Below are 14,083 nucleotides of genomic sequence, written 5' to 3'. Positions count from 1 at the left end.
TAGAGATACTGCTTGTAAACCAATGATGGTAAGATGATGTCATGGGGTAGGACTGGATAAGTCTGACTTCTTCTTACTCCATTCAAGCATGTACTAGGTATAAGCAAATTGATATTGGATTAGCATTTGTTGGATATGTGTAAAATTATGTGTGTTGATATATCAACTGTCTTTACATGCTTGAAAGAATAAATAAATAAATAATAAATAAAATATTTTCATCCTATAAGAGGGTTGCACTCCTTAAAAGGTTAAGAACGACTTTGTCACAGTATGTTAGTAAGCTATTAAAATTAAGTCAGTTGCACATTATATTTAATTGGAAAGGTTGCAGTGCCATGAGAAAGTAAATCTGCACAGCCTCCTGTTAAATAATCTTTAATTAAAATCAAAAATAAGTCTCGTGAAAATAAAATCTGTCTCTAAAGTTATTGCACTTTGACAATTATAATATTGTAACGTTGGCTGGGTTAGAAGAAGGAGCCAGACAGCAAAACTGCCTTTTATGTGCTCGAGAGAGCTACTTTTTATTCACACACACACACACACACACACAGTGCAACAGGACCAACAGCAGAACACACTTAACAATCCATCGAACCCATAGCTTTGTAGAGCGCATTCTGGGGGATCCTGGCAAGTGTCATTCCACCCCCAGCGCTATAATATTTATAATAGAAACACTGCAGTAAGCCCTTGTATAGATACTTGCTATCAGCCAGTATTCTGGTGTTAGTACTCATACTCTGAAGAAGAGGTGGTATCATTCAGTGCATCCCTATATGTAATTGTTGTTTAATGAATAATTTGGGTAGACAATGGGATTGAAGTGCAAAGTTACAGGTTATTTTGAAGCCTGACACAATAAGCATTTTCCAGCTACTTTAAAATCCTTGTGTATTACATGCATAAGTCAAAGGCTGCAGTCATCACAGAGAAAATATTGATCCATTTACACAGAGTTTTGTCTCTGAGGTGAAAGAGGTCAGTACATGACTGGGGATGGTGTTATCGCCTCATCCTTTGGTATGAGTGGAGATTTGAGCACAATTCCAAATTTCTCTGCTAGAACACCAGGAATTTCCTCATCTTCAAGTTCCCTGATTGTGGTTTCCACCCTGCCCTCTGCTTCCACAGTAGGGAATGTGGTGGTGATCAGTCTGTGGCCAATATAGGCGAGCCTGCCATTTGGTTTTAAAATGGTGCAGAGGGACTTGCAGAAGAAGATGGAGTGGGGAGAGGTCTGGTGGTACTGGCACATCTCAGTAAAGTCCTCCAAACACCTGGATTCAAGCGTGAACTTGTAGATGTTTGTCCATTCTCCATCTAGACCCCTGTTTTCCTCCTTTTGCCACTCCAAAAAGTACATCCCCGTTTCTTTTCTGATACGGTACACTCGGTGGCCCTGCACCTGTGGGCCACTGGTCTCCAGTGAAAGGGGCGCACTGAAACCTGAAGAGCCGAATCCGACGTCGCACAGCCACCGCTGCCCGTCAAGGCTCACCATTACGATCAGATGATCAAAAGGTGGCCCATAGCAGCCCGTAATGAAATTCTTCACCTGACCGGACAGCAGAGTGACCTGGAAGCCCAGCTCGGACAGTAACCAGGACAAGAGACTGTTATTCTCATAGCAGAAACCGCCTCGCCGCTGGTTGACTACCTTGTTGTACAGCAGAGGAAGTTCAAGTTGTACTCGGCCGCCGCTGTGTTGCGTCAGGTCTTCGAAAGGTACTGACAGCAGGTGACTTATGTGAACTGACCGAAGCACGTCCAGGTTTGGCGCTGCTACAGGGCCCGCAAACCCAATGCGCGACAAATACTTCTCCACGTCCATCTGCGCAGATGTCATTTTTGCTGCTTTTCGCAAATGACGTCACCACTTTCACTTTTCGCTTCAGTTTTCCGGTAAATGACCGCCTTAACGTTATATAATGCCTATGCTCCAAAGTACAGCGACCCACAGCTTATGGCTGCTCGGGTTCGTTTGTGTTTTTTTTTTCTTTTGCGGAATTTGCTGTTGTTATGAGGTAAGGTATCAAATAGCCTCATACGCAAATAAACATATTTAGCCCAGGGACACACTTATAAAACTTTCATAATGACAGGGTTTTAAGATCACATGCCTTTTATTGAAGTGACCCATATTTATAAAGACTTTATAACACAACGACTTTTTTGAATAGGCCTTTTATTTTCATTTTACATTTCATCTTACATTTCTGAACAATACACATATTGAAATATTGCCTAGGCTACAAAAGTGTATAAGGACAAGACGAGTAAAAATAAGTAAAGCTAAATACGTTCTAGATGGGGTTTTTTTTCAGAGCAAATTAGATTAAAACAAATTGTTTATTCTCCCAATTTTTTTTAACTTTAAAATATGTTTCCATCCATTTTTCGTGTTCAGCGGCGTCATATAAATAGAGATGCGCTAAATGATAAAAGGTGATTACATGTATCAATTGAATCTTAAAGCGTGTATGTGGCAATGTCCACGATTTATTCTAATCACTATTAATTAACTGATCGCAACAGTATTTCCAGACCCGTGACGTCACACGTCGACACTCCCAGTAGAGGGAGAAAGATGGCGCCCACGCGAGTGCTCAGATGCTGTCAACGGGGTTTAGCGTGGATACCTGTGATTTTTATCGCCTTAGTCGTCTGCTGGTCGTATTACGCTTATGTGGTGGAGCTTTGTATTAGTAAGTAGACTTCCTGCCGCCGTGTTGCTTCTGGAAAGTCTTTAACCGCTTGCGTTTTCATTATGATGCCCACTCAAACACACAGCTGCTGCTGGCCAACAGGAAGTAAATTGACTGCAGCTCAACAATGGTTGGCAATCCCGTCCAGTGTTACCAGCTAATAACCTGGTCGCTGCCATCGCTTTGGATTGGCTTATTTTAATGGGAGATGTGCGCTGGTCAGAGAAAAACTTTCGAGCTGAATGGACTCAGTATGAACCGTTTAAACGGTGGTTAGTTGGCGTTTTGCTGTTGGTAACAATATTTGGTTGGCTGAACCAGGCAAATAGTTTCCATCTTTCCAATTGAGACCACAGCTTTATCCTAGCGCAATCCTGGGGCTGTGGCTTGGTGCGTTTTGTATAAAAATGAGAGATAGTGTACCATTAACTAAGCCGATGAATAAAACAGATTTGATGTGTTTGAGTTGTGACAGATGTATTGTTGGTGTTCTTAAGGGGTTCCCAACGTTTTTGTACTCATAGTCCCACAGTGTAAGATTTGGAGTTAGTCACATTTTATTTATGTCTACTTTTATGTGATTGCCTTATGTAAAATACACAGATAAACAGATTAGTTGCCAGGGAACCCAGTCTAAGAAGACCAGGCTAATTGTCCCCAACCTTTTTTTTTCTGGCCTATGATCCCCACCTTACAGTTTATATGGCTTTGGTGTGCTCCTGAGTCACAAGTAGTGATTTGTCTTTCACAGATTGTTTCATTCAGAGTTTTTGGATGGTTGAAGAGGTGAAATGTGTACTACACATACAAACTTGTGCATACAAAGAAAAAGCAACTAAAATTCAAAAACATTTGATCACGTCACACAATTTTCTTCAGAAATTGAGTTTGTCTAGTTGTCGTGAAATTTTAATTATTCTCTTTCCGTGTTTCACAATTGTCACAGCCATTTCAGACTTTTCGTCCACACTGGCCCAGACTTTTAGTGTTAACGTGTATTTTTAACCTTAGAACTAACATGACAAAAACATAAACACAAGCCAGGTTATAAGAAAAATTTGGGTGAACAAGCTCTGTCTGCAGAGAGGGATTGTGTGACTTGATCCAAAGATTGAGAACAGGTTTAGTTTTTTCCTGCAGTTGACCCCTGGTTTGAAAAACATTGGACAGATATGGAAATAGTTTACATGTACTGTACAACATTATAACGTTTTTAAAATCCTATATTCAAACAGGCAGTCTCAGTGAGATTGTGACTTCTTTTTCAAGTGACCTGTGTGCAGGTAAAACAAAATTTAAATGCACAGTAGATTTCACACAGGTTTATGTGAAGAAAAACATTTACAAATGAAATATTTTTGTTTAAAATGGCAATTTTATTTACAGTTTTCTGCCTAATTTATTTGTAGAGAGCATAGTGTGTAAAACCAGTTCTCCAACACTCATTTAACCAGGAGTGGAACTGTGACCTAACTCTGTAAATCCTGTTTATTTGCAATGGAGATAAATAAATACAATGCAGTTCCCTTCTGTTGATTAAGTAGGACTGTCCCACCTTTTCATGTAAGACCAATGGCAAGTGAGGAATTTATCTCCTGTGATAAAGCACATAGTACACAGAGGTAAGGTGGAGGGAGAGGCTGTGTATATACACAGTATCACCAAAACCAAGAGCGGACAGTAGTTGGTTGCAAAATGGTCCTGACTCGCAAAAGAGAATCAGTGTTTCAGTACAAAAAGCTAATTTTGATCTTAAGCTGGTCTTTACGAAACTTTGTAAAGCATCCTTTCTTGCAAATGCAGCATTGATGAATAAAAAATTACTTTGTTTTCCCTGTCAGTTTTGGTTTGATTGTATTTTAATGAACAGTCTAACACTTCTCTTTTTGTCTTTTACAGTCACCATCCCCAGTATAGGAGAGAAGAGTAAGTATCCTGGAGAATTAAAACAGTGATTATTTATTATGTTGTGGACTTAGCCAGTCTTCTGCTTATTGGGGTAAAATCTTTTTGGTCCTGTCCTCTGCATACATACCTTAAAAAAATGGCTGGCACCAAAAATTTGCTCTGTCAAAGTGCTGATGTCAGTCTACTTGACACAGTGCAGTTCTTCCTCATTCAGCATTAGCCTTCCTCTCTCATTAATTAGATATATAGATGTGCTGTGTTTCTTCTTTTAGTCCATACCCTAAATGACAGCAGTATTTTCTTATCAGTTTTAATGGTAATTTGCCTTAAGTCGGCTGTTGATCCTGACACTTTTTCCCTTCCAGTTGTCTACCTGATCTTCTTCCACCTCTTTTTCATCATGTTTGTATGGTCTTACTGGAAGACCATCTTCACCATGCCTGCCAACCCATCCAAAGAGGTACAATAACCTGATTATCTAAAATAAGCCCACTGCACTTGCCTGTGTGTAACCCCATGTTGCCATAAAGTCAATTTGATGAATGCATTTTTTTAATGACTATTTTTTTGCTACAGTTTTGCCTTCCTAAGGCTGAGAAGGAGCGTTACGAGAAGGAAGAGAGGCCAGATTCCCAGCAAGAGATCCTGAGCAGAGCAGCCACCAGCTTGCCTCTGTATACTCGCACAGGAGCTGGAGGTACATCTAAATGTCATTGCAGCTATGTGCACCTTTGTGTTGGAGCCAGGTCCAATATTAATTAGATACTGTTGTGTTAACACAATATAGCAATCCGTTACTGCGACCGCTGTCAAGTTATCAAGCCTGACCGGTGTCATCACTGCTCTGCATGTGACATGTAAGCAAGGCAATTTTATGAATATATACAGTTAGACCTTCTCTTGGTACAGCCAAGATATCCTTCTCTTCCTCTTGTCACACATCTTTTCAAACTGTTAATTTTATTTTTGCCATGTATTTAAAATTTGCTTTTTTTGTATTCTCTTGATGTGTATGGCAGGTGTGTACTAAAGATGGACCACCATTGTCCCTGGTATGTAAGATGTGCTAAACAGAGATGTACTGCACATGTGCCATCTCACATTTTATTCTTTCTTTTTATGTTGTTAGCTGCCTCATGCTTGTTTGATAGTATATGCAGATAATTCTGCCTCCTCACATTGTTAAAGTCCAGTGTAACACAAGTTGCAAACTCCTCTCAGAACTGACACATGTTCCACTGTTTATCACTGATCGGTGTGGTTATATTTCTTAAGTCCAAGGTTGCTTGTAACCTTGAAGGCAACAGAATTTTCTATCTACATTTTATCCAACAAAATAAAACTGTTTGGTGTTTCCAGTGACACAAAGCCTCCACCTTTCCATGTTGATAAGGTTTGTGCTCAAACAGCCAAATGCCAGATCTGACCCTTCCGTCTTTGTGTGTCTTGCAGGGTCAACAACTGTGTGGGGTTCTCCAACTACAAGTTTTTTATCCTCTTCCTGGCCTACTCGCTGGTGTACTGTTTGTTTATTGCAGCCACGGTGCTACAATATTTCATCAAGTTCTGGACGGTGAGTAACGATGCACTGGAGTACTCTGCGCTGCTCAGTCTCCTCAGCATGTAGTGGAAGAAGTGACAGTGTGTCTGTGGGATGTTACAGAGGATGCAGATTTGGCTGCATGTCGAAGTGTCCTCTGCGTTGTTTGTGCATGGTGCTGAGCTCTCCTGTGCTGAGCAGTGCTGCTTCTCTGCTGTCTCTGTCCTCTCTCACCCTTCACCCTCTGACCCCTCTCTGTTTCTCCTTCTGTTATCCCCAGTTCTCCCACACTGGCTCATTGTTCTCTGGTCACTGTCTTCCTCTCCACTATCAGAACCATCAGTTACACCACTCATGCAGCCACAAGCACCACTTTACTTTCTTTTTTGTAGCTGATTTTCTCTTATCTCTGCCTTTTTAACCCATTGTTTCCTCCATCCTGTGCCCACTTTGTACATTCATCCACTGTCTTCCTGTCAACCCTCTCCCCCAAATCACCCAGCTTGTATTTGTTCTCCCCCAGTTATGCTAACCAGTCTTGTTTCTGTTTATGCTAAAGCTTTGCCGGAGGAAATCAGCAGAGAACTGCCCAAAGGTAACCCTTTAGTAAGCCTTTAGTGTCGCAGTGCCTCACCGTCGTTACCATGGTTTTTGTCATGATGTGCATACAGTGACGTGGTTCACATGGCGCACTCCTCTTATTTCTCTATTCCTCTGCCCTTTTCTTTTTCCTTTCTTCCTTTTATTTCTCATTCTCTCCATAAATGTCCTCAGTGTGATTTTGCTGTTGATCCCTCTCTCACTCTCCTCTTCTGCCATCTCTTCCCCAGAATGAGCTGCCGGACACTCACGCCAAATTCCATGTTTTGTTTCTTTTTTTTGTGGCGGCCATGTTTTGCATCAGTATTCTGTCCCTCTTCAGCTACCACCTGTGGCTTGTTGGGAAGAACAGGTCCACTATAGGTAACACAAACCTTCGGCAGATTTCCCTGTTATTTAACCAGCCTAAAATGTGAACATGTTTCTTGGTGTGTATTTTGTGTGTTTTTCTGCAACTATCATCAACACAGAATTTGACACAATTTGTTAAGAGGTTTTAAACAGATGAATATTCAAAGAAAGATTCTAACCTGTGTAGTCTCACACTTCTCAGCCCATCTGTCTTCTTTTTTGTCAGATATTGCAGTTTGTTCAGTTATTGTTTTTTATTCTCTGTCTGATTTTGTCTCCCCACGTTGCTCCCTCTCTGCAGAGGCATTCAGAGCACCAGTCTTTAGGACAGGCTCTGATAAAAACGGCTTCTCTCTGGGTTTCCGGAAGAATATCTCTCAGGTTTTTGGAGACCAGAAGAAATACTGGCTGCTGCCCATCTTCACCAGGTAAGTCCTGCAAATTTAGACTTCAACAGAGTAGATGAAGTTGGTTTTACAATGCTGTCAACAACACTGAATTCCTGGTAAATGTGGATTTTGTTTCAGGGGCATAGTGTGGTTCCTATTTATGCATTATGTATAATATTTAGTAATTGATGCTAGAACCAAGGAGAAAAGAAGTGCCTTCTTACCATAACTGACACAGGTTTAAAACAGTGTCTCTTCTCCTTTGAAATATCAGCTTAGCTTTGTTGTGGAAATGTAGCCCCAGTGCATTTTGTTGCTCTGCATGTTGATTGCACCTAATCTTCAGTTTCCTCCTTATTTACTACAGCCAGGGAGACGGGCTGACCTTCCCAACACGCCTGGTCTGTGCAGATGCAGAGCAGGCCACAGTGTCCCAGCACACAGAGCCCAGTAAAAGGTGATCATTCCAAGTGTAAAATACATGAGGCTATGAAAAAGATGTATGTTCTGGAAGGAGTTGTGGATACACACTTAATTATGCTGTTTTTTAAATTTTATTTGTGGGACACATTTCCAGTGCTGCCGCCATGAGCCCGCTCAGTGAGTCCCAAAATCGCCTCCTGAGCAATGAACAGCATGCCAACAACATCGAAGACCATTTAGCTAATAACACCCTCAAATCAGGTGAGTTCCACCAGGGATGATGATATTTCACAGAGAAAATTAGCATTACCAATTCACTGTTTGGAATCTGTCACCCTGTCAAATTTCCTGTTTGCATTTCCAGCTGAAAGTGAAACCATCACAGTCTCCATGGAGAGTGAGTCCTAACCAGGTTAGCTTGAATGAACTATATCAGTGCATCTCTGACTTTGTTGTGTACAGAAGTCAGGTTTTGTTTACATGTCAGTGTTGCATTGCACAAGTTTGCAACTTTTTAGAGTGCAATCAATGGTTTAATTATCTTTGATTTATTTCTTTTTGGTTTTCTTTTCCTCTGCCGCAGGAGGAACTCGTCAGTCGATGCCTTAAGCAACGCATTGGTTCAGTCTGTCACCATGGTAACAGTGTCTCAGTGGAACCCCCACCCCATCCAACCTGTTCAGAGAAACAACTGAAGTGCATTCATTTTACCCATCGACCCTGTAATGAAATCCAGGCCTTGGCACTTATTGCATGCAGTGTCACAAGAAAATCTCATAGAATATGTGACACAAGCTTGTTCCCTCTCACACCGGCCCACACACACGCTAACTGTCACACATTAAGCTTCCTTGTGTTGTTTAGTTTTCTTTTTCTCACAGCTGGAGCCTTTATTGGAGATGAGAATATTCACTTTATTGTGCCAAAAGTCATTTTATTGGTACAAAGCTGCAGTGAAGAGCTGGGGACAAGCTGGAACAGTGTGGCTGCTTTGAACATTCCTCTTATGTGGTTTTAAAAAGGCAGTACATCACATGAAAATGGATCCATTTACCAATGTGTCCGTTTTGTCTTTTTATTTTTTTCTTTTATAGCTGGAGCGTGTCTATGGTTTGCAGCTTTGAGATGGATGTTTACCCACCTAACATGAACTCTATTACAGGGGACCCTGTTGCATGTTTCAGTGGACTGAAGTAGTTCACAACAGGGAAGACTGTAGCCAGAGTTTGGATGGTATTTTTGATAACAGAGCACAAGTTGGCGCATTTGCACTTTGTAGATTATCCGTGTCCATCAAACAGCATGTGGCTTTTTTAAAATCATATCCAAAAAGCATCCGTCATTTAACAAATGTTGGATGATGATGTGATTTATAGTGTATTGTGCGTCTGTGTGTAACAGTTGAAGTGGCAGTTCGTTCTTTAAATAACTAATGAACTAAAAGAATCAGCTTCATGTCTTTGTTTTCAACTTGTGTTATAATATGCTGCTTATGTATGGACAGTTTCAAAACACTGCAAAGTGCAGTGTCCTCCAGTTCTATTTTGGAGTCAGTTGATTATGTTAAATGACGATTAGTGATTCTTAGCCCACAGTGTCTATAACCTGTTTTCTCTACAACTCAGTGCTTCAGCCTTTACTAAAAGACCAACATTCTTTGTCAAATAAGGGCTGACCGGTCAGGAGCTCTGACCTGTGAACCTGAAGTGTTTACAACATCCTAGCTTTATCTCAGCCTCACTGGCCAATGTCATCATAACCAAATTCTGTTTACCAGTGGTGTGGTGTGATATTTTATTCAAGGTTTATCTGGCTGTGTAGTGAGTCGTCATGTTGCTGCAATACTTGCGCTGGTCAGCAGGTGGCAGCAAGGCTTCTGTTATCTGCCCTCATTCATATGAAGACTTTTCTGTACTTTGTGAAACATCTGGCTCAGGGCTTAATTCACTTTCAGTCTAATTTACAGGTGCAGCTTTCTTCAGAATAAAATATTTTCATAGTATGTGAAGGATGCAAATTAGCTTAAAGCTCAAATGGTGCATCATGGTGGCATGTTTGAACCATACACTGTCCCTTTTAAATAAATGAAGTAATTATATATTGTTTTCAAGTAGTAATAATTCCGATTTAATTTGAAAAGAAAGTGAATTGAACCCAACTGATCTACAGTCAAAGAAACGTGTTGGCAGCATCTGCTCGCCTTATCTGTTCTGTATGTACTTTGGCTTGTGTAGAATGTAACAGTCTTGTGTCATTGCTGAACAGCTGGGATGTGACTAAGATCTGTAACCTGAAAAGGGAGAATTCTTATTGTACGAGAGAAATAATTAGACTGCATTACCTGTGCATATTGCAATATGAGTATCTGGTAAACAATGGACTATTCTGTCTGGACAACCAAATAGCAATTTTTAGGAAAGAGCTACTCTGATGATGATTACATTTTTGTCATGTATATGCAACTTTCCAATTCACATTGGAAGAGAAACGGTCAATTCCTGATGCCTGTCATTGCTCTTGTCTAGCTGATTATATCCGTAACTGTTGCTGGACAAGCCTACTGCTCATTTCACCAGATTAAAGTTTACTGCACTTTCTATTATGTACAGAGAGTTAGTGGTGGTGCGTTTGTTGGTTATCTGCACCACAGTTGTGTTGAATGTACCACAGATGTGACAATGAGAGTGTTTGACAGAATGAAGGAGCATTAAGAACAGCCTGTTCTTTGGCCTTTGTTTACATTGTATCCTTCCAATCATGTTTGAACCCAAGTGTATTTATACTTGCTATTTGCAAACAGATGATTGGAGGATATGTGTTACTGTATGACTTATGCTTAGTATCAGGTGGCTAAGTATCAGAATCACTGTGGTCTGATGTAATTACTGTCAGAGATCACGATCTAAGCCAAGGTTTCCTTATGATCATGTACTCATCTTTTGTAAGCCTCAAGCTTAAACATCCTTTTAAAGAAAAAGATTTTTTTTTAAATAATTCTTTCATCTGTAATGAACCTGGTTTGTTTCAGTCATGGCCACTGATTCTGAACACATTGGACCGGTCATCTTGTTGTTTGAAGAGTCGCCTATATTCTCTCTGGGCTGTTTGGCCTTGAGACTAAAGTGTGCGTGTGTATTTTGTAATGCTTAATCGAGTGGTTTTTTTTGTAGTGGTGTTCTCTAGGAAAAAAATGTTTCTGTGCAGCCATGAGATTTTTACATATCTGTGCGTATACTTTATTGTCTGATTAATGCTCAAAGGCATGGCGCCTAACTTTTGAAAAATGTTTTATGACAACTGGTATTATGGTATTAAAACAGACATTGAGGATTTCAAATAAACTAGGTGCATCATGTTTTAAATTAGCTTTACTCTGGTCTGTCTCTTTATAAATGAAGCCATACAAAGTCATGACATATGTATTGTACACCGTTCAGGTGTAGCTTATCATAACTTGCTTATTACTATATTTTGGTTTCTTTTTGTTACAATGTGCTGTTTTGCATTGTGTGTGTGTATACATATATATATATAGATAATATAAAAAAAAGATTACATATATATTTTCCTTGTCTGATTTTACTGTTTTATTAATGAAATTCAGACCTCTAAACAATTAACGTGAAAATAACAAAGTTTTTTAAAACCTCCACTCTAGTTTGGCTATTTATGTCTACCTCAGTAATTTATCAGGCTTCTTGTGAAGATACAAAATGCACTGTACAACGTTTTACACACATGGCATTCCTCAAGACTTGTAAAGAGGCCTTGATGTGTAAAGTTGCTGGAGTTTCCCTTTAGTTATTTAAGATTACATACTGAGTAAGAAGTGTTTAGCATAATTTTTGTTTTTGAAAATGATTACAAACATTACTGATGAGGGCAGCATGGTGGTTAGTGTTGTTGCCTCACAGCGGAGTTTGCATGTTCTCCCTGTGCCTGCGTGGGTTCTCCCCAGGTACTCTGGTTCCTCCCACAGTCCAAAACATGCAGCTTTGATTGATTGGCTACTCTAAATTGCCCGTAGGAGTGAGTGTATGTGGTTGTCTGTCTCTGGTTGTCAGCCCTGTGATAGACTGGCGACCTGTCCAGAGTGTTCCCCAGCTCTCACCCAGTGTCAGCTGGGATTGCCCCCACCCCCCCATGATCCTCATTACAATCAGTGGTATAGATAATAGATGGATATTATTATTGTAACAATTATTGTAGAACAGAAAAAGAAGAGGACAGTTTGCACAGTGGTCAGTTTTGTACCAGTATTGGTATGTGCTCAGTGCTCGGAATGATAGATAACGTGATGCAAGTTATTCAAAGTTGCAGTTACAGCATAAAGGCTAAATAATTAACTGTTTGCCTTACACTGTCAAAAAAAAGTGATTAGAAACAGAAAACACTGCTTTTGTTACTACACACACGATCTAATGACTCAGGAACCCATATGAACCTTGACCTTCACCCTCTGTTTGACATCCAGGCCCTTGACTTCTGCTGTTGGCTCTGTTCCTCCTTCAAGTTACACTTAAATTTTCTTTACAAATTTGCCTGACAAAGCTATTCACACTATAAAGTACAAGATATGCACATGACAGAGCAGACCCCTGGTGTAGCACACTGGCCAAGGTGACAACAGCACAATGTTGCAAATGCTACAAACAGACTGGTAAATGAAAGAAAAAGTTCAAATTTTGGAGTTTTTGTATTTGTTTTATATTTGATTGGCTTAAATGTAAATAAAGTGTATCTTCTTAAAACAGGAAGAATTCAGATTTTGACCAGATGCTTTTATCTTTTTTCATGCATACATGTCCAAGCACTTTTAGCCTCCCAAGGTAATGACCTCTGTGTCAGTTTTTCAAGGGAGAGTAAATAGTAAGTTGTTGAAAATCAAACAAGTCAAACCTCTGCAAGGCCAAAGCCATCGCTGCCTCACAGAAGAGCTGCAGATGGCTCATCCATTAAAAGTAAAACCTGTCATTCATGTTGATTTTGTATAGTAATATCAGGGTCTACAAACACAGCTGACAGCATACCTTAGCAGGTCATCAGAGCGTTAAAACTTTAGTGTATGATGTGATCAGGTGTTGATTTTGTCTGGCATATGGTTGAGAAATCAGAAATTGCTCAGAGCTGCTCCTGTCACAGTGTGGTTAGCTGTTACCTTTCTCACTAAGGATCTTTCCCAGGTTGATATCATCCTCACAGTCTGTCTCTTTGTAACCACACTTCAAATTTAAAAATTTAAATAGAAACAAAATATAATTTTTAGGGTGGAATTTTCCATAGCTTTCCTAACAAAGCTATGTTTTGGCTGAGCATTTCTGTCACTTTCATAAACTCAAGCCAGTCAGGACTAGTGATTTCTGATGAGTACAGGCCCAGTAATAGAAACGTAAGGCAGGGAGTGCCTTCATGTAGCCAGAATCAACAGGAAAGCTGCTCAGACTTGAACCAAATGATTCAATGGTCACATTAAGTCATTTTGTAACATCAGTGAACACACACAGCAGAATCTAACTTTACTAGCATGTAAATACTGGTTGATGCATGTTGTGCACTTCTCATCCATCCTATATGCATCACTGTACAAAGGGTTTCTCTTCCCCTACATGGCTGGATGTGAGAACACATCCCTTTTTTTATGCCCCTTGGCTGTATTAGTCACTGCTCAAATGTGTCTGTGCACGCAGCCCAAGGCCAAAGAAGTTTCAACTCTGAGCGACAGAAAAACAAATGTTCTGATATGTAGAAATGAACATAACCTGTTATGTTCATTTCTACATATCAAATATTTGTCTCATTTACAGCAGTTATGTTTGTGGGTCAATTTGACCCGTAACATAACAGGAGGGTTATTTAAACCTGTGGAAGCCAAGGTTTGTCTAAAAGAACAAGTAGATGTGTAAATTGGACAGAGTTGATGGAAAAGACTCACTAAAACCAAACCAAATTATGACCGGTTCTCACAAGAGATAACAGCTGGAATGCAAACAGCTTTTGATGAGATGAGATTTTTGTTGGAAAAAAAATCCTAATGAAATGCACTTTAGTCATCACTGCTCTTCAGTGTAAAACTGACTTGAATTCAGTGATGTCTTGGATCTCTACAGTATAAAGGTCTCTCAGTGTTGTAAAAAAAACAGTGTAAATGATTTACAGCAAAT

The 14,083-nt window shown here is 39.9% G+C and overlaps 2 protein-coding genes across 4 annotated transcripts; one reads left to right on the top strand and one right to left on the bottom strand.

Moving 5' to 3' along the window:
- Positions 1-538: 538 nt before the first annotated feature.
- On the bottom strand, positions 539-1,901 carry LOC109965541 (arylamine N-acetyltransferase, pineal gland isozyme NAT-10-like). Its single transcript, XM_020609625.1, has one exon. The coding sequence runs from the start codon at positions 1,850-1,852 to the stop codon at positions 986-988; it is 867 nt and encodes a 288-aa protein (XP_020465281.1). The 5' UTR covers positions 1,853-1,901; the 3' UTR covers positions 539-985.
- A 51-nt stretch (positions 1,902-1,952) lies between these two features.
- zdhhc20b (zDHHC palmitoyltransferase 20b) lies at positions 1,953-11,329 on the top strand. Of its 3 annotated transcripts, none has more exons than XM_020609624.1 (14): positions 1,953-2,030; positions 4,611-4,637; positions 4,985-5,079; positions 5,196-5,316; positions 5,407-5,476; positions 5,639-5,671; positions 6,072-6,192; positions 6,719-6,754; positions 6,990-7,122; positions 7,412-7,538; positions 7,867-7,956; positions 8,077-8,183; positions 8,287-8,334; positions 8,506-11,329. In XM_020609624.1, the coding sequence occupies exons 3-13, from the start codon at positions 5,020-5,022 to the stop codon at positions 8,328-8,330; spliced, it is 942 nt and encodes a 313-aa protein (XP_020465280.1). In that variant the 5' UTR covers positions 1,953-2,030; positions 4,611-4,637; positions 4,985-5,019; the 3' UTR covers positions 8,331-8,334; positions 8,506-11,329. The 3 variants fall into 3 exon arrangements, with proteins under 3 accessions (XP_020465280.1, XP_020465278.1, XP_020465279.1); XM_020609622.1 differs by lacking the exon at positions 1,953-2,030 and adding an exon at positions 2,573-2,711; XM_020609623.1 differs by lacking the exons at positions 1,953-2,030; positions 6,719-6,754 and adding an exon at positions 2,575-2,711.
- The last annotated feature ends 2,754 nt before the right edge of the window (positions 11,330-14,083 follow it).

Source organism: Monopterus albus, unplaced genomic scaffold (assembly GCF_001952655.1).
Source record: "Monopterus albus unplaced genomic scaffold, M_albus_1.0 scaffold100.1, whole genome shotgun sequence".
In the NCBI taxonomy this organism is placed as follows: Eukaryota; Metazoa; Chordata; class Actinopteri; order Synbranchiformes; family Synbranchidae; genus Monopterus; species Monopterus albus.
This window is presented reverse-complemented; position numbering and strand designations above follow the sequence as displayed.

What these genes read in the sequence shown, in the direction of transcription:
- LOC109965541 (XM_020609625.1), bottom strand. Translation starts at nt 1,852, where the DNA reads ATGACATCTGCGCAGATGGACGTGGAGAAGTATTTGTCGCGCATTGGG.
- zdhhc20b (XM_020609622.1), top strand. Translation starts at nt 2,594, where the DNA reads ATGGCGCCCACGCGAGTGCTCAGATGCTGTCAACGGGGTTTAGCGTGG. An exon ending in TGTGGTGGAGCTTTGTATTA is followed by an intron (nt 2,712 to 4,610) that starts GTAAGTAGACTT and finishes TGTCTTTTACAG; the next exon opens with TCACCATCCCCAGTATAGGA. An exon ending in CCCCAGTATAGGAGAGAAGA is followed by an intron (nt 4,638 to 4,984) that starts GTAAGTATCCTG and finishes TTTCCCTTCCAG; the next exon opens with TTGTCTACCTGATCTTCTTC.